The sequence below is a fragment of the Rhododendron vialii genome, chromosome 13a (genome assembly GCF_030253575.1).
Source record: "Rhododendron vialii isolate Sample 1 chromosome 13a, ASM3025357v1".
NCBI lineage: Eukaryota > Viridiplantae > Streptophyta > Magnoliopsida > Ericales > Ericaceae > Rhododendron > Rhododendron vialii.
Genome location: NC_080569.1, coordinates 16,175,171 through 16,196,942, shown reverse-complemented (window position 1 = coordinate 16,196,942; position 21,772 = coordinate 16,175,171). Strand labels below are relative to the sequence as shown.

General features: G+C 36.6%; 1 protein-coding gene across 1 annotated transcript; it reads left to right on the top strand.

The window, feature by feature from the left end:
• Window positions 1–10,189: 10,189 nt before the first annotated feature.
• LOC131313008 (beta-amyrin 28-monooxygenase-like) lies at window positions 10,190–12,956 on the top strand. Its single transcript, XM_058341053.1, has 3 exons — window positions 10,190–11,287; window positions 12,044–12,231; window positions 12,386–12,956. The coding sequence occupies exons 1-3, from the start codon at window positions 10,345–10,347 to the stop codon at window positions 12,683–12,685; spliced, it is 1,431 nt and encodes a 476-aa protein (XP_058197036.1). The 5' UTR covers window positions 10,190–10,344; the 3' UTR covers window positions 12,686–12,956.
• The last annotated feature ends 8,816 nt before the right edge of the window (window positions 12,957–21,772 follow it).

Sequence of the window (21,772 nt, the reverse complement as noted above, 5' to 3'; positions counted from 1 at the left end):
TCGTGAATAAAAGGGTCATTCCATAAATACTAAAAATATAGGTATAGTCAGTCCATATCCTATGAGGGATCCCTTATTTTGTTAAAATGAGACCCTCCCCTTTCTCAATCAAATTTGGATGATCCGAACCGTTCAATGTGTTCAGTTTGTGATTTTAAGGGTTTGATGTGAGAAATCAACAAAAAAAAGAGTTCAGGAAGTGCTTCATTCGAGTAGTTTTTCATTGAACCGTTCAATAAAAACTGCTCAGATGAAGCACTTCCTGAACTTTTCTTTTTGCTGATTTCTCGCGGAACCTTTAAAATCACTATCTGAACACAGTGAACGGTTCGGATCATCGAAATTTGATCAGGAAAGGGGAGGTCCGTATTTTATTAAAATAAAGAATTCCTTATAGGATCTGTGGTGTAGGTATAGTTTAATAAATATCTCAAAATATGAGATATAATTCCATATTACCAGTTTTACTTACAGTATTATTGCATCCAAATAGGAAACCTTCCATGTGAGATGTGAAAATTTAGGGTTACATTAAATCCTAAATAAATCTTCCATGGAGTAATTCAAAGAGTTTATTGAAAAAATTTGGAGCTGCGATCACTTCTAACTAGGGTTTTATTGTTTTGAATTAGCTCATTTCATCTTGAAACTTGATGAGCTTAACCTCAAGCTTGAAAGCTCGAGACTTCACGAGATTAAACCATGCTTGGAAGCTTGAGATTGACTTGTATATTTCACTAGTCAGGCTAAGCTTATCACGAACACAAAACTTCTAACTCGAGTCAAGTTTGAACCATTCGTCTCAAAAAGTTTTCAAGCTCAAGGTAAGCTTGAACACATGTAACAAGGAGTCAAGCCAAGCCTGAAAAATAGTGTACTTGGCTTATTTGGCTTAATTAGCACCCCTAATGTTTTATGTCTCAAAACTAGCAATATAGATAATGATTAATTGCAAGAGTAATTGGAAGGACTGGGACAGATTAATTTACTACAACTATTATTATTAAAATTAAAAGGTTAAGTTCTTACAAAAATATATATGCGATTAACTTGACAGTTAACAAATTAATGAACGCAAGATTAATTTTTAATCAAAAAGAGAATCTAATTAGCATAATATGAACGGGTGACTTTATTTACCCTTGTAACGGGTAGATTTTAAAAGTATAAGATCCACGTGGACGGCGGCATATAGGAGAGAATATTAAAATTTGGATCGACAAGCTTATTAATTTTTAATTTTTTTTGTGTGTGTGTAGTATATTGGTAAGGGCTGAAGAATAGAAACAGAGCTCGATCGAGCTCATGGTATCTCTTTCTTTTACTACTAATTTTTACTCCATTGAATTTGAGGACGGGGGCTCTGCTGCCCACCATGGCAGCAGCCCCTGCCCACACCTCACACACACCTCACGCGGCACCGTTTTGGGAAGGAAAGAAAAAACAAAACTCTCCGTTTGCAATCTTTTGAAGTAGAAACGTGATTATGAAAGTCATAGAGTTAAAATTTAATTATGTTTCTTTAGAATAATATGATCAGAATAACAAGATCTTCGCGTCAATTCAAACGGATTGAAAATTGGAGCACTTAAATTTTTAATCATATTTTTTAATATATAAACGGTCTAAAAAAATTAAGTGCGCTAATTTTTAATTCGTTTGAACAAATACGAAGATCTTATTATTCTGATCATATTATTCTAAAGATATATAATTAATTTTTGTCTATAGGGCTCTCATAATCACGTTTCTGATCTACCGGATCCTAAATAAAGAGCATATACTTAATTATGAGAGCCCTAGAGACAAAAATTAATTATGATACTTTAGAATAATATGATTAAAATAATAAGATCTTCGTACTTGTTCAAACGAATTAAAACTTGGCGTACTTAATTTTTTTAGACCGTTTATATATTAAAAAATATGATTAAAAAATTAAGTGCTCCAATTTTCAATCCGTTTGAATTGACACGAAAATCTTATTATTCTGATCATATTATTTTAAAGAGACATAATTAAATTTTAACTCTAAGGCTCTTATAATTACGTTTCTGCTCTATATGATTGCAAACGAAAAGTTTGATTTTTCTTTCCTTCCCAAAACGGTGCCGTGTGAGGTGTGTGTGAGGTGTGGGCAGGGGCTGCTGCCCATGGTGGGCAGCAGAGCCCCCGCGTCCTGAATTTGAACCGTTAACACAAAAGTGTCCCTTTGATTGCATTTTGTTCTCTCTCATACTCGCGGTGGCTTAAAAAGCCTTATTAGAGAATCTGATCCAACACAATCATTAATATCACTTTCTCTTTTTGTTTCTAATAATGACCTTTTTATAAAGCAAATTTAAGACTTTACGAATTGAATTATGACCACAAATTTTTTTTTTTAATTTGTTTGCTAGGCAATTATGACCACAATCTATCTAAACCAATCAAAATATATTATTTTGTACGTCACAGGATCGATGCACAACGCTTGTGAATTAACAATGAAGATAAAAAATTCGAGGACAACAATAGCTTAAAATTATACTAACATGCAAGTAACAGGTTTTATTTTTGTATTTAAAAAAAAAATACTTAAAACATCGATCAAGGCATAAAAAAAAAATTACCTCACCATGTAAGACAAAAATAATATGTTGTGATACATACATAACTCAAGGAGAACTTTTTAAACTTCTAAGGTTGAAAATAATCATGACTAAAAGGAATATTAAATTGAAAAATAACTTTCACAGGATTCTAAGGTTTTTTTTTTTTTTTTGTTTAATCTTTTTTCTGGACTACGGTATTTTAGGTTGATGTCGAAATAGAATTGACACAGATTGAATGACAATGTTTAAATGATATGAAATGAAACACAGAAAATGGAGGCTAGGCTAGGCTAGCCTAAGGGGCTGTTTGATAAAACTGAAAACTGAAACTGAAAGCTGAAAAGTTAAGTACTGAAAGCTAAATGCTGAATTTTTTAAGCTGAAGAACTGTTTGATAAACATATTAAGCACTAAATTAAAATTCATGAATTAATTTTAGTTCTAATTCTTTTTAATTTTGGTGATTGTGGTGGTGGTGGTGATGGAATGGTAGTGGTGAGGGTGGTGGTGGGATGGTGGCGGTGGAGAGATGATGCTGTGATAGTGATGGTGGAATGATGGTGGTGCAGTGGTGGCGTTGTGGTGATGGCGGCGGTGACGGCGTGGTAGGGGTGGTGTGGTAGTAGTAGTGGTGGCGAAGTAATGGTGGCGGTGGTGGTGGAGTGGATTAGTGGTGGGTGGTAATGGTTATGGTGGTGGCCGGTGGTGGTAGCGTAGTGGTGGAGTAGTGATGGTGGTGGTAGCGTGGTAGTGGAGTAGTGATGGTGGTGGTGGTGGTAGAGTGGTGGTGGGAGTTGTGGCGGTTGTGGCGGTGGTGGTGTAATGGTGGTTGAGTGACGACGGTAGTGGTGGTTGAATTCAAGCATATAAGAATTCAGCCAGAATTAAGTAGCTCAAAGCTACTTAATTTTTATCAACTTTTTACACTATATTTTAAGTGGCACTTAATCTATTAAGAAATGTAAAATGTGGTTATCAAACCTACTTAATCACTTATTACTTAATTGTTTCAGTTTTAAGTGCTGAATATGTGATATCAAACAACCCCTAAATCTGTCACTGAAATTATTTTAATGTCAACTAAAATTGAAATTTTAATGTCGAGCTTTCAGCCGCAGGCCCGAATTGCTTCAGTAGCTTTTGGGCGATAGTACTTCAGAAGCGGCCCAAAACAACTTTTAAAGCCCAGATAATTTGTTTGTGTAAGGCCCAGCCGGAAAAGTATTTATTGAAAAGCCCAAGAAAAATCTCTGCGTGCAACTAATAACAGAAATTAATGATAAAAAAGAAATTAATAACAAAAAATACATTTGAATCCAATGGAAACTCCAAACAGCCGCCCAAACCATCACCAGCCACCTACATCAGACAGCCAAACCGCCTCCTCCTCCCACCAAAGCCACCACCGGCCGAACCAAAAGAAGACGATCTGACAGCAACCAAACCCAAAAGCTGTTGTGGTTGCTCGCCCAAACCTTTCGGCAAGAACCGAGCCACCCAGCAGTGGACATGGCGGGAGTCACACCGATCAAGTCGTCCACCACTGTAGAACCCCAATGCCATTAAGCAAAAGCTCGGTTAACCCAGCAGAAAACCGAAAAGGAGAACCAAATGGAGAGAAAACAAACTAGGTCGAAAAGAAGGGGCGGTGAGGGGAGAAAATAGAAAAAGAAGAAATGCCAATCGAGATCCGAGGGAGGGGAGAAAGGGTGAAGGAAGGAGATCGAGGGAATAAAGAGATAGAAACGTGAGGGAGAGAAAAGTAGAGAAGAAGAGAAGAGATCGGGAGGCGTCTAGCAGCGGGTGCCGTCCCTCAGCTAAACCCTAGAAGTTTGTAGAGAGAGGTGTCTGGCTTGTGGTTTAATTGCGTGGTTTTGGTTTGGAGTCAAAACTTGAAAATTTAAGCCTCCTATCTGGTTATTGTATTCTCTTGGGAGAGGATAAACATGTTATTTAACATATTGAGCTCCTTTTATCAATGAAAATTTCTACTCCTACCATTTTGACAAAATTAAAATAAAAAACTTCTCTATTCAAAAAACAAATTACTGATTGGTAGGCGGTATGTATCTATTCAAAAAACATTTGTAGATAGTTTACCAACTTTTCATATTTTTTCAATGGGGTAAAATATGTAGTTGCCCCTTAAACTACTAATTGCATATTTACTAAGAGTATCCACAATGTAATAATCAAAATTGGATAATCAAAAGTTGCCACATCACTTTTTGGTTATCCATTTAAGACATTGCTAACCTTAGCATTGTAGAGGTCCACAACGTAATAATCAAAATTGGATAACCAAAACTTACCACGTCACCTTTTCAAACTACAAAATTCAAAAAACTGTGGTAATAATTTGAATAGTTTTTTTTTTGGAAAAAAAAAGAGTTTAGTGAAAAATATTAGTTTTTTCAAAAAGAAAACAAATTTTTTTTTCTGTAAAAACGGTTTTTGAAAACAATTTTTTTTTTTTTAAAAGTTTTTCAAAATAACAGTTTTGTTAAACTATTTTTTGTAAATTTTCTAAAAAAAATAGTGTTTAAAAATGATTTTTTGAAAAACATTGTTGAGAGAGAGAAAGGTTTTGTGTAATGATAGGTGTACTTGATTGAGAAAATGTGGAAAGCGTTAGATTTGATTATTGGCAAAAAGTTGTTAGTTTTGATTATTCAAAGGCCAAAATTTGATGAGTTGCTAAGAGGTTGCTAAGTTTGGTTATTACAATGTGAACATTTTTTTAAGCAAACATTGCTAACTTTAACAACATTTTGATTTTGATTATTACATTGCGAATGCTCTAAGGCCAATTCAAGTTTTCCATCTGTGTCTTGGACGGAAAACTGAGTTCAAGGCTATAAATGTCTTTTAACATATCAATGTATGTATATGTATATATGTATCTACTTTTTCCCTAAAGCTAGCATACTTAGCCACTCTGTTTGTCTCTCTCTCCCTCTCTCCATTTTGTTATTTTCTTGAAAATGGTACAGAAATTACTGAGAAATACACTTGAAACACTCTTCGAATTTACTGGCGGATGATAATTTTCACTAGCATTTAACTTCACATATTTTGTTTCCCTTTGGGGGCAACCGATTCCTAGTTTTGGTTTGGCTTTATTTCAATGACACTAAAGATGAAGAAAGAGTTAAATTTGTCTATTTGCAGTTCAATCTTTTAAAATTATTCATTAGAATACGACTATTTTATGAAAGTTTTAGTTAGATCTTTGGATTTAGCTTTTGTAGTACCATTAGTAGCATTTGAGTTATTCAATGGAATTCTCCACAGAACATGCAATATGCCTCAAGACCGTACGTCTCAGATCATTTGTCAAGTGTGATGATCCAAAAGGTGTGGTTGAATGTGGGAGCTCTCAACATCTATTCCATCCTTAATCTTTCATTAATCCAGATGAAAAGTCCCAATTTGATTTGTTCATGTTTTAGGGTTTTGGGAGTAAAAGTCTAAAATGATCGTTCTATTGGGCGCCAATAATATTGGGTAAGGTTAGATCAACACTTTTCCATCCAACCTATGGGTGGTTTTCTGTCCAAAACATGGATGATGTGGGGGTTCGATTTAGGAGGGACCTTGACCTGAGTTAGTATTCCTCTTCCGCTGCTCTGTTCCTCCGCCTCTGAACCTGCAACAAGTCACTAAGGCTGGAATAGCCTAGTGACCCTCCGACGATCAAGTTAGATGTAAGGAGAGATGTTTTAGGTCTAGGGTTAGGGAGGAATGGCATACCTCTTTAGGTTCGAGTCCCTTTGTATTTATAGACCTAGGTTTACTTGTCCTCCAAGGTAGCGCGTAAAGGATACGCTCGGGTAACCGCCTCGGGTGACATCACAGATGACTCACCGGATAAGGCGGTTACGAAGCACATGGCCAGACCTGGCCTAGGTGATCCTACCTGCCACATACTGCTCCTAGTCCCCTCCTGGGAGGCTTCATTCCTTCCAGAGATCTTTAACGGAATGTATGCCTCAGTAACGAACCGAAGCGCTAACAGGAGGATTGATACCGAGCCGGTGAGTATAAGTATAATTCCAAGGACTCGCCTGTACAGGACTACGGATTGTACCAACTATGGGACCTCGGTTATCGGTAGTATGTTTACCGAGGCCATAACCGAAGCCTCCACAGATGGAAAACTAGAATTGGCCTTAGTTTTTCCGTATCTTTTGAGTTGAAACATTTTAGGAGTATTTTGTTAACAACAATTAAATTAATTCGAGTCAATTTGTTCAAAGCAGCAAGCCTCAGTTGACTACTGATGAGGATTGTGACACATAATTTCTTTCCTTCAAAGGAGGCAACTGATGATGATGGCTGGTAGTAATTAAACAGATCCATTCCATGTGGCATGCTCATTTTGACTATAAATAAATAAATCCTATTTTAAGTGAAGATCGTCAGTCCATACTTAGCAACCATTGAATTATTATTATTATTATTATTATTATTATTATTATTATTTCCCATGCATTTGAATGAGATCATACGTACAGTGTGATTTGTGTGAATTACTACTATATGACCTGGGATGCGTACGTACTCAGCAACCATTGAATTATTAATTTCATTGCGTATACTATTATTTATCGAATTGAGAAGATATTATACACTAGTAAAGTAAAATACAATATCTAAATATATTTTTTTTCCATGTGAAAGAAATATATATATTTGGGAGATTAAGTGATAGATCCATTATAGAGTTTCACCAAACCCCGCGTCCACCTTAGACCAATTTTTTAATATATTTCCTGTGATGTTCCCTAGTGTTTTGACAAAAATCTGTTGGGGTGTGAAGTCCAGATTGACGCTCACAGTAGTTTCTGTCCGGATGGAGCTGAAGGTCATTGGGACGGCCGCGAAGGAAGGAAAAAAAAGAAGAGATCTTGCAGTATCTCCTGTTCGGATGGTATTGATGGCAATCCAAACAGACCTCGTCCGGACGGGGTGTTTGCGTCTAGATCATGATGCGGAGAGATCGTTTTAATAATTAAATCTCAAATCGTTGTTAGGGTTAGAACATCATTTTCTAAAATTCGATCTCGGTCTTATGTTGGACTTTGATATTAATTCCATGAACATACACTTTCCTCTCACCTTGAAATCCGTGGGTGAAGAATGAAATATGTGGATCTCCTAGTCAGTGGTAATCGGCATAAAATTCCACATTAATTTATACTTGCACGTACATAAGAGCTAGACTGCATGCCACATTTATACATGTCACGTGTTTGCCGTTTTACCTTCATCTTTCATTCGAGTAAACCACTTTAATTAGGTTCCTCAGAATTTTAGAAAAGGACTGCCAAAATCATTTTGCATGAGGTTTTCGATAGAAAATTTCTAATTGTTCATTATTTTCCATCTACTAGTTTCCAATATTTAATTGGAGGGAAGGTGAATTTTTGTTCAGTTTTAATTGGGTCTCTCCTCAAATGGATGGTGGAATTGGACTTCACGATTATGCGCGTAAATTAACCCAGACACCCGAATTATAAAAAAGAAAAGATGAAATTTTGTTACATGCAATTGATGGATCCGATAATTCGAATGATCCTATACGTCCGTAAAACATTTTCAATTCAATTAAGTGGAACGGCTCAACTTTGTTGGTTGATCCAATTTAAAAATGAGATTCACAATTCGTTTACACGAATTTCGGAGATCAAATTTTTTTTCACAAAGCACTGGCCGGGTGAGAATTGTAACGCCACATGTAAGACTAAAGTTGGCAATTTGCAACCCGGCCCATGAATCCACCCATATCCGCTCATTTATAACCCAATCATCCAACCCGCCCATATTGTAGAGTGGATATATTGGTATGGTTTGAACCCATATTTAATTTACAAGGGTTTAGATAGAATAAATTATAAAATCTTTCCTCGATCAATATGTCACATTCATCCTCTATTTTAGAATTTTAGAGATGAGTTGAAAATGCTCTCAAGGAAACTAGGGAGAGATACACCCAAATATAGGATCAAAAGGAATGGGTGCATGAAACAACTAAAATATACCTTTTTTTTGATCGGCAACTAAAATATACCTTGATGGACTGTTTCATAGTATGTAGCAAAAAAGATCCGAAAGCCAAATTTGACCATGCATGCTATGACTGACTCGAAAAGAGAGAAAAAGAAATATGATTTGGTGAATTCAAGTGCACAGAAGAAGTACTCACTCCCAGTAAAAAGTACACCGTACTCACTCAGCCGCTACGGAGATTGAGGTCTCGTGAGTTATTCGGAACCGTCTATGTTATTGAGTTCCATATCATACTATATCAAATCTATTGAATATCTGTTGCATCATGATCGAACCATGTTTGTGTTGGGAGTGATTTGTAGGATTTTGAGACAGATTGTAAGATACGTGTACTTTATTAATGTCTAACCGACTGTAATAATTTGCACTAGAAAATGAGTCCCTTTTTTTTTTTTTTTTTAAATTTTTATTGCCTCTAGAAAATGAGTCTAACCGAGTAGTAAAAAACTAGTAAATTACATAACCGGAAAATGGGTCCTATTTATTTTTCTTCATCCGGCACATGCTACTAAATACTTGTGCTCTCGTGCACACCGCCTGGCGCCTGCCTAGAGTCCAAAGCTCATGCTTATGGGGTGTTTGGCAACTTATTTTTTGGCTTTTTATTTTTAGCTTTTTAATTTTTTGAATTATGGTCAGAATGTGTTTTGGAGAATGAAATAGTGTTTGGGAAATATGTATTGAATGTATTTTGGAACACTAGTAGTGTTTGGTAGATGAATGATGCGAATGAATTATGGATTGGTTTTTTACCAAGTTGCCCTTGCCCTTATTATATTTGTTAAAATATGTAAAAATAAATGAAGAGCAAAACTGGTAAATAAAAGGAGTTGAAGTGGGCATTTTGGTAATTCAACTCAAAATGGGAAAAAGGCAGAATGGGAAAAGGAGGTCTGGACTTGATTCTCCATTTTTGCTTCTTTAAGAGCATCTCCGGCCTTCACCCATATTTTTCCTCAAATTTGAGTCAAATTTTGGGTAAAAACTCATTTTGGGTAGACACATCTCCAACCATCAAATCCAAATTTTACGCATCTCCCTCTTTCTCTCTCTCTAACTAGCTGTTGGAGAAATGGCATGGGTCAAGGCAAAAGTTGTCTCAGATTTGGGCAAAAAATGGGTAAAACCCAAAATGGGGAAGGGTTTGGGTCAAAGATTGGAGAGAGATTTTTGTGGTTTTTGCCCCATTTTTAAATTTGAGTCTTAAAATAGGTCAAGGCTGGAGATGCTCTTAGGAGAATCCGAGAATAGATTTTTCAAAATGGGTTTCCAAAATGGACTTGCCAAAATGGAAAAATGGAAATGCAAAAATGGGGTTGCCAAACACCCCCTTATAAACACAACAACTCAAGACTGAAGAAATTCTTTTCGACCTGATCGATGTGTGTTGACTGACTAATTAAAAAAAGGCAAAAAACAAACTTGGAAAATTCAATATTGAGGGGCTTTACCTTAGAGAAATGGCGTGCGGAATCCGGGACACAAGATAAATAATGCGCAGTCCAATGACTTTCAAGTACTATGCTTTGATTGCTTAATTTTTCCTATATAAACCACACTTCCAACCCCCACATACGTATCCCAAGTTCCCAACCCAATTCTTCGATCTCCCTCTCCCTCTCCCTCTTCATTTTTAATTTGGTTCCTATAATTACCCTAGCTATCACGTACTATACCCATGGAGGCCTTATCTCTCTCTGTAGTTCTAGTTTTTCTCTCTATTGTTATCACCGTCTTCGCCTTCCGACGCCGGTCTCATTCCGATGTCAAGCTGCCACCGGGCAGCTTCGGGTGGCCGATCATGGGCGAAACCATGGAGTTCTTGTTTGGCAAGCCCGAGAACTTCGTGGGCGATAGGATGAAAAAGTACTCTCACGAAATCTTCAAGACCAGTATTCTTGGAGAGAAAACCGCAGTGATATGCGGCCCTAGCGGGAACAAGTTTCTCTTCTCCAACGAGCAAAAGCTCTTCACCGTCTTCCGTCCACATCCGATGCAAAAGCTTTTCCGATCGTACAAAACTAACGCACCTGCTCCACCGGTCCAAGCCTCACCAGCTGACGAGGTGAAATCGATTAGGACCCCCGGTTTTTTCAAACCGGAGGCCCTAATGAGGTACTTGGCCAAAATGGACTCGATTACACAACAGCAATTGGATGTCCATTGGGAAGGATTAAGTGAGGTGAAAGTTTTTCCTCTTTCCAAGACAGTGACCTTGACGCTTGCATGTCGCTTCTTTTTGGGCATCGACAATCCAGAGCGTATCGCGAGGCTTGTTGGTCACTTCGACGATATCACTCTGGGGATGCACTCGATTATTTTGAACGTCCCCGGAACGATCTTTTATCGGGCAAACAAGGCTGCGGCTGCCATTCGGAAGGAGCTAGTGAATGTGATTAAGGAGAAGAAAGCTGCGATGGCGAGTGGGGCACCGATGCAGGACATATTGTCGCATATGATTGTGGCCGCAGATCCAAATGGGAGTTTCATGCCAGAGGCAGAGATTGCTGATAAAATGATGGGTTTGATAGTAGCTGGGTATAGTACAGTTTCTACCACCATAACTTTTTTCATGAAGTATGTGGGTGAAAATCCAGATGTCTACAACAGAGTCCTGTCAGGTATCCCCCTTTTTGGTTTTTTCCTCCAGCTTAATTTCATATATACTACTACTACTACTACTACTACTAGGTCAAAGTAATTATGCATGCTAACGAAACAATATTAGTCATTTAAATAGGAGTATGATTTTTGGATAATTTACAAGTTGGGAGCAGCTCCACATCTTCCAGTTTTGTGTGTGTTTCTGATTTTTGGATAGTAATAACTACTGCATGTTTTTTGATACTACTTGATTTATTATCAAAACGTTCATTTTTTAGATTCGCCGAGACGATTCACCATGCCAAAAATCATATGGATAGAATATGAATCAATAGGAGACAATTACAGATTTTTCATACATTAATTCAATTTGGTATATACCAAACAAAACCAAATTACATGTGTTACGTAGTCCTATTAATCTGCGTTGGATCAACAAGCTAGGTTTCTAACAAGGTTGATGCTGAGATCTAAACTATGATTGCTTTCTTTCCATCATCATGAAGGACCCCTAAATGAACAGCAAAAAAAAAAAGAAAAAAAGACCCATAAATAGACAAATTGGATGGTGCAATCATTGCAGAGGATCGGTCTCCTATGATTTATGGCCAGCCATTTGAATTTTTTAGGAAAGTAAGCTAAAATAAATTAAATGGAGAAATTAAGTGTGGACTTTAGTATTGTATTGTTCTTAATTAAATTAAAAATCAACCTTTTTGTTAAGGAACCAAACGGTGCCTGAGTGCTAATGGAGTTTTTATTTGAAACTACAGAGCAATTGGAGATCTCAAAGGGCAAAAAGGCAGGAGAATTGTTAGACTGGGAAGACTTGTCGAAAATGAAGTACTCATGGAATGTGATGTGCGAAGTGATGAGACTTGTTCCTCCCCTTCAAGGAACTTTCAGAGAGGCCCTATGTGATTTTACCTTTGCTGGTTACACAATTCCTAAGGGATGGAAGGTGTGTAAATACTCCTATCCTATCCTATTTTAAAACAAACTAATTAAGCGATTGAATCATCCCTTTTGTGTAAGTTGGTTTTTATCTTATCTTAATTATATATTATTGTGTTGTGACTGACTCTAATTTTGTAACAAAAATACCAAAATCGCAGGTTTACTGGACTGTTAGCTCGACAAACAAGAACCCCATGTACTTTAAGGACCCAGAAAAATTCAACCCTTCAAGGTACGAAGACGGAGAAGCACCGCCTCCTCCGTACACATACGTACCATTTGGTGGTGGGCCTAGGTTGTGCCCGGGGAAAGAGTATGCACGATTAGCAGTACTAACTTTCATCCACAATGTGGTGAAGAGGTATAAGTGGGAACTTCTGTTTCCTGATGAGAAGGTCATGGGTGATATGATGCCAACACCAGAAAAAGGCCTCCCAATTCGTCTGACTCGTTGTTAAGTTTCTTAATTAATTACCATCCACGGGATATTATAAACACAATAATAATAGTAGTACTGTTGATGGGTTATAGAATTATTCGATCGATATTAAAGAAGAGAGAGTTTTGACGTAGACGACGACATGGCAAAATCTGGCCGGCTTGGTGGTCCGGAATCATTTACAGTAGTAGTATTTTGTTTCCATTAGTTACGCAGACAGACATATGTCTCGATCTTCTTGTAAAAATTGTACCAGATGATCAAATAAAATTATATGAGTATCTTTCATATGCATGGGTTCTTTTTTCATATGGCCGGGTTGTAGACGTACGTACATCTCTATTTTTTTTTTCTCCCTATACCTTCACCTTTTTAGAGTCGTATCTTTTATCTTTAAGTTTGTGTCATCGAGAAATACAAATTAGATTGATAATGATCATTCCTTTCCTCTCGCTTCTTTTAATTTGTTGGAACATTCCAATAATAATAAAATAAAACACTTACTGTTGTACGTATTATTGACCTATCATTACTTTACCGTTACAAAATAGTGTATACTACTTAATATTGGCCGTTATAAAAATAAAAGTGATTTATACCTGTCATTATGTTTAAACATTTTTGTAAGTTACGAGATTAATTACGATTACCTATAGATATATACATATATAGGTGAACTCTACGAAGGTGAATAAAAAATAGAGAATGTCCTTGTATTTAGAATTGTGCAATGTTTTAGAGAATACATGGATTTCCACATAAAGTTTTACCATGTCTATACTATTATTTTCTAATTTTCTATGTTGTTGGACTACTAGGTTTGTGACTAGTTCAATATATATATATATATATATATATATATATATATTTTGTGGTCGTAAACACTAGATGAGAAAAAATATAGCCAAAATTCGAAGAAAAAAAAATCACTTATAATGACCCTTCTGAGTATTTTTTGTCTTTAACGTGTCATCTTATATGAAACATTTTCAAATTTGATCTATGCTTATAGATTTTTTTGAGACAAACGGTGTGACATATACTCAAATCTAATACTAAAAATTAAGAAAAAACAATTAAAAAGACGATGCCAAAAAACACAGAAAAAGTTAGGCCAAAAGGAAACAGGGATGACGATGATCAAACTGCATTCTCCCCTTTTCAAGATGAGCCCACTTGGGGCATGGTAGCTAGCTAGGCAGATTGCCCCCGTATATGTGATATGTACCCGCCCCTGACACCTACCTTTCGTTGGTTAGGGCTAAGGTAAAAGGGCTAGATGGAAGTTCTCTGGTTTTTTCCTATGGAAGTTAAAGCGAGGCCCTCTGCCAGTACTAGGGCTGCAAACGATCCGAGCCGCTCACGAGCGGCTCGAAGCTCGGCTCGATAACGGCTCGATTCGGCTCGGTTCAAGACACAAATGAACGAGCTCGAGCTAAAATGTTCGGCTCGTTTATGAAACGAGCCGAGCTCGAGCTAGTCGAAACTCGGCTCGAATTGGCTCGCGAGCCCAACTATATATTACATATATATATATATATATATATATATATATATATATATATTTTCATAAACGAGCCGAGCTCGAGCTCTGTAAGTAATCATAAACGAGCCGAGCGAGCCGAGCTCAAGCTCGAGCTTTGTAAGTAATATATATATATATATATATATATATATATATATATATATATATATATATATATATTTGTTTCATAAACGAGCCGAGCGAGCCGAGCTCGAGCTCAAGTCCTGCAGCTCTTCACGAGCTCGAGCCGAGCTAGAGCCAACTAAATTTCTGGCGAGCCGAGCTCGAACACTCTAAAACTCGGCTCGTTTGCCAAAAATAGTGTAAACGAGAAAATAGTGTACAAAATAGTGTAGCAGGATATTCAAATATTACTGGCTGATTTATTAGCCAACAATATATGTACAAAATCTCATATATTAGCATAAATAGTGTAGTACAAAAAAAAAATCTCTATTCGAAATAAAAAAAAAATTATCTACCACGCGAAATGAGAACTTAAAAATGTATTTGTCAAAAAAATATACTCCTATAAATTTGTCAACAAAAAAGTCTACTATTTTTTTTTTTTTTTAAAGTTCTCATATTGCGTAGTGGACAATGTTTTGAAAATGGATGAAGTAAATTTTACAATTGTCCTAGAGGAGTTTCTCATATTTTTTTGCTAACGTTAAACTGATGAATAGGTTGGAGAGGATTTTTTAATTTTTTAATTTTTTTTTGAAGATAAGCTGTTCTACAGAATGATATGATGAGAATTTCTATGGTAGACCAGAATTCGAAGGAATATTAGTCAAGTTAATGGGTTTTGCAAAGTAGATGAATTTTTTTTGAAGCTTGTTTATAATTCTATAAGCTAATCAAACAAAAAAGAAACCAGATGCATCCAGATACCGATATTCTCCAGAAATTAAACATTTGCCAATTTGTTAGTTTCATTGTTCAAATATATTTTTATGAGCATAAAAAGAATATCTTAGGGTTACAAAGGGATCGTAGCCCAACGGTTATCTCATGGTCCTCCGACAAGATAAACTAAGGTTTGAGTCTCGTTAGAGGTGTTTGGGGTTCAGGGCTATAGACAGCTTCTAAACTTTTTGTAGACTAATTTACTAATTCTCCAGCCCGCTAACTCCCTACTGATATATAGAATATTGAAAAAAAAAAAACCATCTTAGGGTCTGATAAGTGAACCAGGATATGGTACATATAGAACTTTTATAGTACAGCCAGATCATGGGAACGAGTCTCAAGAGCTGAAGCCGATTTGATTTGTATTCCTCGCTCCCCTTAAGATTTGCTAGGGTTTGAGGGGAAATAGGGGTGGGAAAGGAAAAGAAGCATAAAACAATTTGCAAAATTTTAAACATCTATATAATAAGGAGAAATAAATCTAACAGTACGAAATCATTTAGCCCTGAATAAATGGTCTAGATTGGTTAGGACATCTTACTATAGTAGTTAGAAATGCATGTAGTTAGTTAGCCTTTCCAAGATAAAAGAAATGCACTAAAAAGTCTACAAAATCTGCCCCATCTATAGAGTTATGGCTAATTGATTTTCAAATTCAAAATGATCAAGATTTATCAATGTTTTAGGATTTACCAATGCAACGTGGGGGAGATTCGCCCCAAGTGCAATGGGAGGAGAATATAAATGTGGATTTGTTGTGTTGTGCCCCACGGGATCAAAACCAACAAACACACACACCAAACACTTATACACAAAGCATATACGTGGTTTCCTAAAATCGGTACATTCACGGATAAGAGTTTTTCTTTTCTTTTTATCCCCTAAACTATGCACTTTTTCATACCCTCAACTATCATACCGTTACCTACTTAGTTCAATAGATAACGAAAATTAGAAATGTGGACGGAAAATGTCATGTAAGGTCTTGTTTGGAACTCTGTAGAGGAGATACTTAATTATGATAGTCCTAGCTAGAGACCAAAATTAATTATGACGCTTTAAGATAAAATGATAAAAAAAGTAAGATCTTTGCACCGATTCAAACGTATTGAAAATTGGAGCACTTAATTTTTTAACAATGTTTCTTAATATGTAAACCTTTTCGAAAAAATTAAATGCTCCAATTTTCAATCCGTTTGAATCGGTTTGAAAATCTTTTTTCTAATCATATTATTCTAAGGGTCATAATAAATTTTTATAGATAGGGCTCTCATAATTAAATATCTGCTTTTTATTTCGGACCCTGTAGAGCAGATACTTAATTATGATAGCTCTAGAGACTAAAATTAAATATGATCTTTTAGGATAAAATGATCAAAAAAATAAGATCTTTGCACCGATTCAACACAGATTGAAAATTGGAGTGCTTAATTTTTTAACCATATTTTTAATATATAAACAGTCTAATTTTATATAAGGAGCTCAATCTTTTTAAAAAAGTATGTATATGTTAACCTCTATAGAATGCCACATAAGGTCTCAATTTGTTTGAACCGATGCGAAGATCTAATTTTTCTGATCATATTATTCAAAAGGGTCATTATTAATTTTTATTTCAGGACTCTTATAATCAAGTATTTGCTCCATAGGGTTCCAAAGAGGGCCTTACATGACATTTTTCGTCCAAACTCCTAATTTTTGTTATCTATTGACTAAGTAGGTAAACAGAAACAGATTGATAGTTGAGGGGATGAAATCGTCAGATTGATAGTTGAGAGACTAAAAATAAAAACAAAAAAAAGTATATAATTTAAGGGATAAAAAAAAAAAAAAAAACTCTTCAGATAAAAGCTTTACAAGTGAGGTCTCTCACCTCATCACACTCTCTCATATCTGACCAACATTGCTACAACAGAAGAGGGACCGGAGTCCCTGCAGTGACTCAAAAACGCTGCAAACTGCAGCCCGCCATAACGACGGCGTTTTGGGGTAAAACGGGGTAATGCACGTGAATGCCTCCCTCTGACCTCTCTTTGTCTTCATTTGCTCTCATTTAAATAATAAGGTTAAAAAAATTAAGTGCTTTGATTTTAAATCCGTTCGAACTTCTATGAAAATTTTATTTTTTTATCATATTATTCTAAAGGTTCATAATTAAAATTTATCTTTATGACTCTCATAATTAAGTATCTGCTCTTTATTTGGGACCTTGTTGAACAGAAAGTTGATTATGAGAGCCTGTAGACAAATATTAATTATGAGTCTTTGGGATAAAATGATCAGAAAAATCAGATCTTCACACCGGTTCAAACGGATTAAAAATTGGAGCAGTGCCTTTAGGATAAAATGATCAGAAAATTCAAATCTTCACATCGATTCAAACGGATTAAAAATTAGAGCACTTATTTTTTCAATCATATTCTTTAATATATAAAAGGTCTAAAAAAATTAACTGCTCCAATTTTTAATCCGTTTAAATCGATGCGAAGATCTTATTTTTCTCATCATATTATTTTAAATTATCATAATTAAATTTTGTCTCTGTGACTCTCATAATTAAGTATCTGTTCTTTATTTGGTACTCTATAAAGCAGAAACTTGATTATTAGAGCTATAGAGACAAAATTTAATTATGATCCTTTAGAATAATAGAATTAAAAAAATAAGATCTTTGCAGTAGTTCAAACAGATTGAAAATTAGAACAGCTAAATTTAATCATATTATTTAAATGAGAGCAAATGAAGACAGGAAGAGAGGTCAGAGGGAGGCATTCACGTGCATTACCCCGTTTTACCCCAAAACGCCGTCATTATGGCAGACTGCAGCTCGCAGCTTTTATGAGTCACTGCTCCGACAAAGAGGGAGCCGAGTCTTTACTCCTGGTAGCTGAAATACGGACCCAGGGGCTCTGCTGCCCGAGGAGCACAGGAGCCCCTACCCACACTCTGCAAAACTCTGCAAACGCTGCCGTTTTGATTAAATAAAAAATTTCAACCACCAATTTGTAATCTTATGGAGCAGAAACGTGATTATGAGAGCTTTAGAGACAAAATTTGATTATGTCTCTTTAGAATAATATGATCATAATAGTACGATCTTCACACCCGTTCAAACAGATTAAAAATTGGACCACTTAATTTTTTAACCATATTTTTTAATATATAAACGGCCTCAAAAAATTAGTACCCGTCAATGACGATCTGGTGATGTCTTGAGCTTCATTGTTTGGTAATTAATACCCGTCAATGACGATCTGGTGATGTCTATTTTTAGGATCTGTTTCAAAGGTCAGAACTGTTTATTGTGTTGAAATTAATTTGTTAAGAACAAAAAAAGAAAAAGAAAAAGGCCAGATCAACGCACACTAAACTCCAACAGCGACTTCACTAATGTCAATTCTAAGGTTATGAGTTCACAAAAACAATTTCAAAGATAGAAATATGACAAGCATGCAATTGCTGACAAGAGAGGCATGGTTTCATATGTGACTGATACTCTGATAGAGACCCAAATGGTACCACATAATTAAGTTACTGTCTGTTAATTTTCATCGTGTCTGAATGGAAACTAGCACGTCACTTATTTGAGGAAATATCGAGAATAATTTTGTTCACCATCCTTTAAAGAGGGTGAACATTACCCTCCCTGTAATTGATAAAAATTGTGTATGGTTCACACATTTAATACACTTTTTGGTATTTCTTAGGCAGCGGCATATATAGAATTTTTGTCTATAATTCAAGTACTTCTCATTCTTTGGCTGAGTAAACGATAGAACCTTATCAAATAGTATTCTTTAGCAACGAGAGTTAAGAAAATCTACGCAAGCATCATTCTTTTGCAATAGAAATAAATGAGGTGCGTGTAAGCTGATCTAAGCACCAGAATTATCAAAAAATGAAGTAAAATACTCTGGAATCAATGTATGCGGATGAATGTTCTATTTTTTTTGTGGTATATTAAAACTGTCTTGGACAAAACAATAGATAAAAAGATGAGATATAAACTTTTCAGCATAATAGGGACCAATATTATATTTGAATGAATTACCAAAAAAAATATTAGTATATCCAGATGCTGCAGCATCGTCATCATGATATTCAAATTTGGACGGTAACTCGATTGAAGAATTAAGGGTCAACTTGGAAAAAATGTAGAGTACTTTTAGATGGGTGAAGTTTGCTTTCACTCTGGGGTGGGCTTGAAGCAGAAATTGAATGCGTTGGTGTTTATTCCAGTTCGCTCAGATTTGGAAAAATATTTAGGGTTGCCGGCAGAAGTGGGAAAGTCTAAAACAGCCCTGTTCAGTTATATTAAGGACATGGTTCTTCAGAAATTAGCCGGGTGGAAAGAGAAAATTCTCAACCAGGCTAGGAAAGAGGTGCTGCTTAAATCTGTAGCTTTGGCCCTTCCGGTATATGCTATGTCCTGTTTTAAGTTACCAGAAGGGTTGTGTCACCAAATCGAAGCGGCTATGGCTAGATTTTGGTGGGGCCAAAAATGTGATGAACGAAAAATTCACTGGATGAAATGGAGTCGACTATGCAATCCTAAATTCAAGGGAGGACTGGGGTTCCAAGATCTTACATCTTATAATTTGGCTCTCTTAGCAAAGTAAGGATGGAGGATTATGATGTCTCCAGAATGCTTATTGGCCCGGGTTCTTAAAAGCAGATATTTTAAGGATAGTTTGTTTATGGAAGCTGAGTTGGGTTCTAATCCGTCATGGGTTTGGCAAAGCATTTGGGAAAGCAAGAAGGTTTTAGCCACTGGAGTTCAGTGGTCAATTGGGAATAGCGAGCAAGTGTGCATTGATATGGATCCTTGGGTGCCAATGGATGGGGCTTTCCATCCCCCCATCCGCAAAGGCTGATGGACGATGGGGGATTTGTGCTAGTTAACCAACTTATTAATCCTTCCTCGGCTTCATGGAAGGAAGATATTATTTTTTGGCTTTTCGTTTCGGATCATGCACGGTGCATTCTAAGCATTCCTTTATCGTGGACGAACAGGGTTGATAAGTTGGTTTGGCATCAGTCACATGTGGGTACTTATAATGTCAGCTCTGGCAATTTGTCAGCTCTAGAATTGAAGAATCAAAGGTCTATGGGAAATGGAGAGGACGACCGTTTTGATGGCTTGGAATGGGCCGCTTTGGAAATTTATTTGGGGGCTCAATATCCCCAATAAAATTAAACATTTTTTGTGGAGATGTTGTCATGAAATTCTCCCAACTAGGAAAGCTCTGTAGCGTAGGAGAGTTATCGACGATCCTAGCTGTCCGGTTTGTGGTTCTAACCAAGAATCTGTTGTCTATGTACTTTGTAATTGCCCTTTAGCTGTTCAAGCGTGGCGTTTGTCGCCTTTGCTAGTAAGTATGGGGGCAGTACAAGTTTCTTCTTTTTCTTCTTTTTGGGGTTCTATGGAACTGTGGTGGCAGGATCAAAGCAATAAGGAATGGCGTCTGTCGGTTGTTGTGGTCCTTATGTGGTATATCTGGAAGTGTCGAAATGGGGCTCTGTTTGACCATGAGCTAGCTCTTCCTGGGGTGGTGTGCAAGTGGGCAATGAAATATTTGCAAGAGTTTCTGTCTGTAAACTCTTTGAACCCTCTGAATATTGTTTCATCCGGGGAGGGCACTGCAAATTCGTGGATTAGGCCTCCAGATGGGATCTTTAAATCAACGTGGACGGTTCATGGAAGAAAGACATGGGAAAATGAGGCTATGGTATTATGGTTAGAGATTCTAGAGGTCTTTTTGTTGCTGCTTCTATGGGTTTTTCACAGAGGTGTGCAAGTTCATCAGTTGTTGAAGCTCTAGCAATTCAACAAGGTGTTCATCTTGGCTTCCAACTTGGTTTGGGGTCTATTTTTGTGGAAAGTGATGCTCAATTGCTGGTGAAGATGCTCAATGGCCAGGTTGCAACCAATCAAGAGGTGGAAGTGGTCATTCATGATATTCAAGCTTTAAGCAAAAATTTCCAGTGCTGTGGCTTTTCTTTTGTTCGTAGTATTGGTAATTTTGTTGCTCATGTGTTGGCAAGTAAGAGTTTGAGTGGTTCGGGGTATAGTCTTTGGACTGAATCCCCACCATTGTGGTTACTTGGTCCCCTTTCTAGGGACAGATCTCCCGTTTGATGTATCGTTCTTGACGTATGAATAACAACTGTTATCATTGTGGCAAAAAAAAAAAAAACATTGTTTAAGTCATCTCAGCTTTGCCTAGAAAACAATTGATTTAAAACTGACTTAGGGCCCGTTCCAGAACGTGAATAAAAACTTATTTTTTTGTTCAATAATAAGGCTTGTTCCATAAAAATAAGAAGAAGGTACTTATTTTTTCAGAATTTTTATAGGTACCAATGGGCGCCGGGGAGGAAAATCGTACCAACGGCCGCGCCGGGCCGTCTCCGGCCACCGGACGGCCGATCTGAGCCGTCCAAAAATTATAATAAAAAAAAACAGAGGGGGCAAGCGCGGGAATCAACGGCATCCGAGGTGTGTAGGATGCTTGATCCGAGCACCTCTTTTTCGTGTATATGATTTCACACGAAAAAAGGGTGCTCGAATCAAGCACTCTACACATCTCGAATGCCATTAATTCTTGCGTCAGCCCCCTCAGTTTGTTTTTTTAGAATTTTTGGACGGCTCGGATCGGCCGTCCGGTG

Coding starts and splice junctions, on each gene's coding strand:
- LOC131313008 (XM_058341053.1), top strand. CDS start 10,345: ATGGAGGCCTTATCTCTCTCTGTAGTTCTAGTTTTTCTCTCTATTGTT. Junction 11,288..12,043: donor CTACAACAGAGTCCTGTCAG/GTATCCCCCTTT, acceptor TTGAAACTACAG/AGCAATTGGAGATCTCAAAG. Junction 12,232..12,385: donor CAATTCCTAAGGGATGGAAG/GTGTGTAAATAC, acceptor CCAAAATCGCAG/GTTTACTGGACTGTTAGCTC.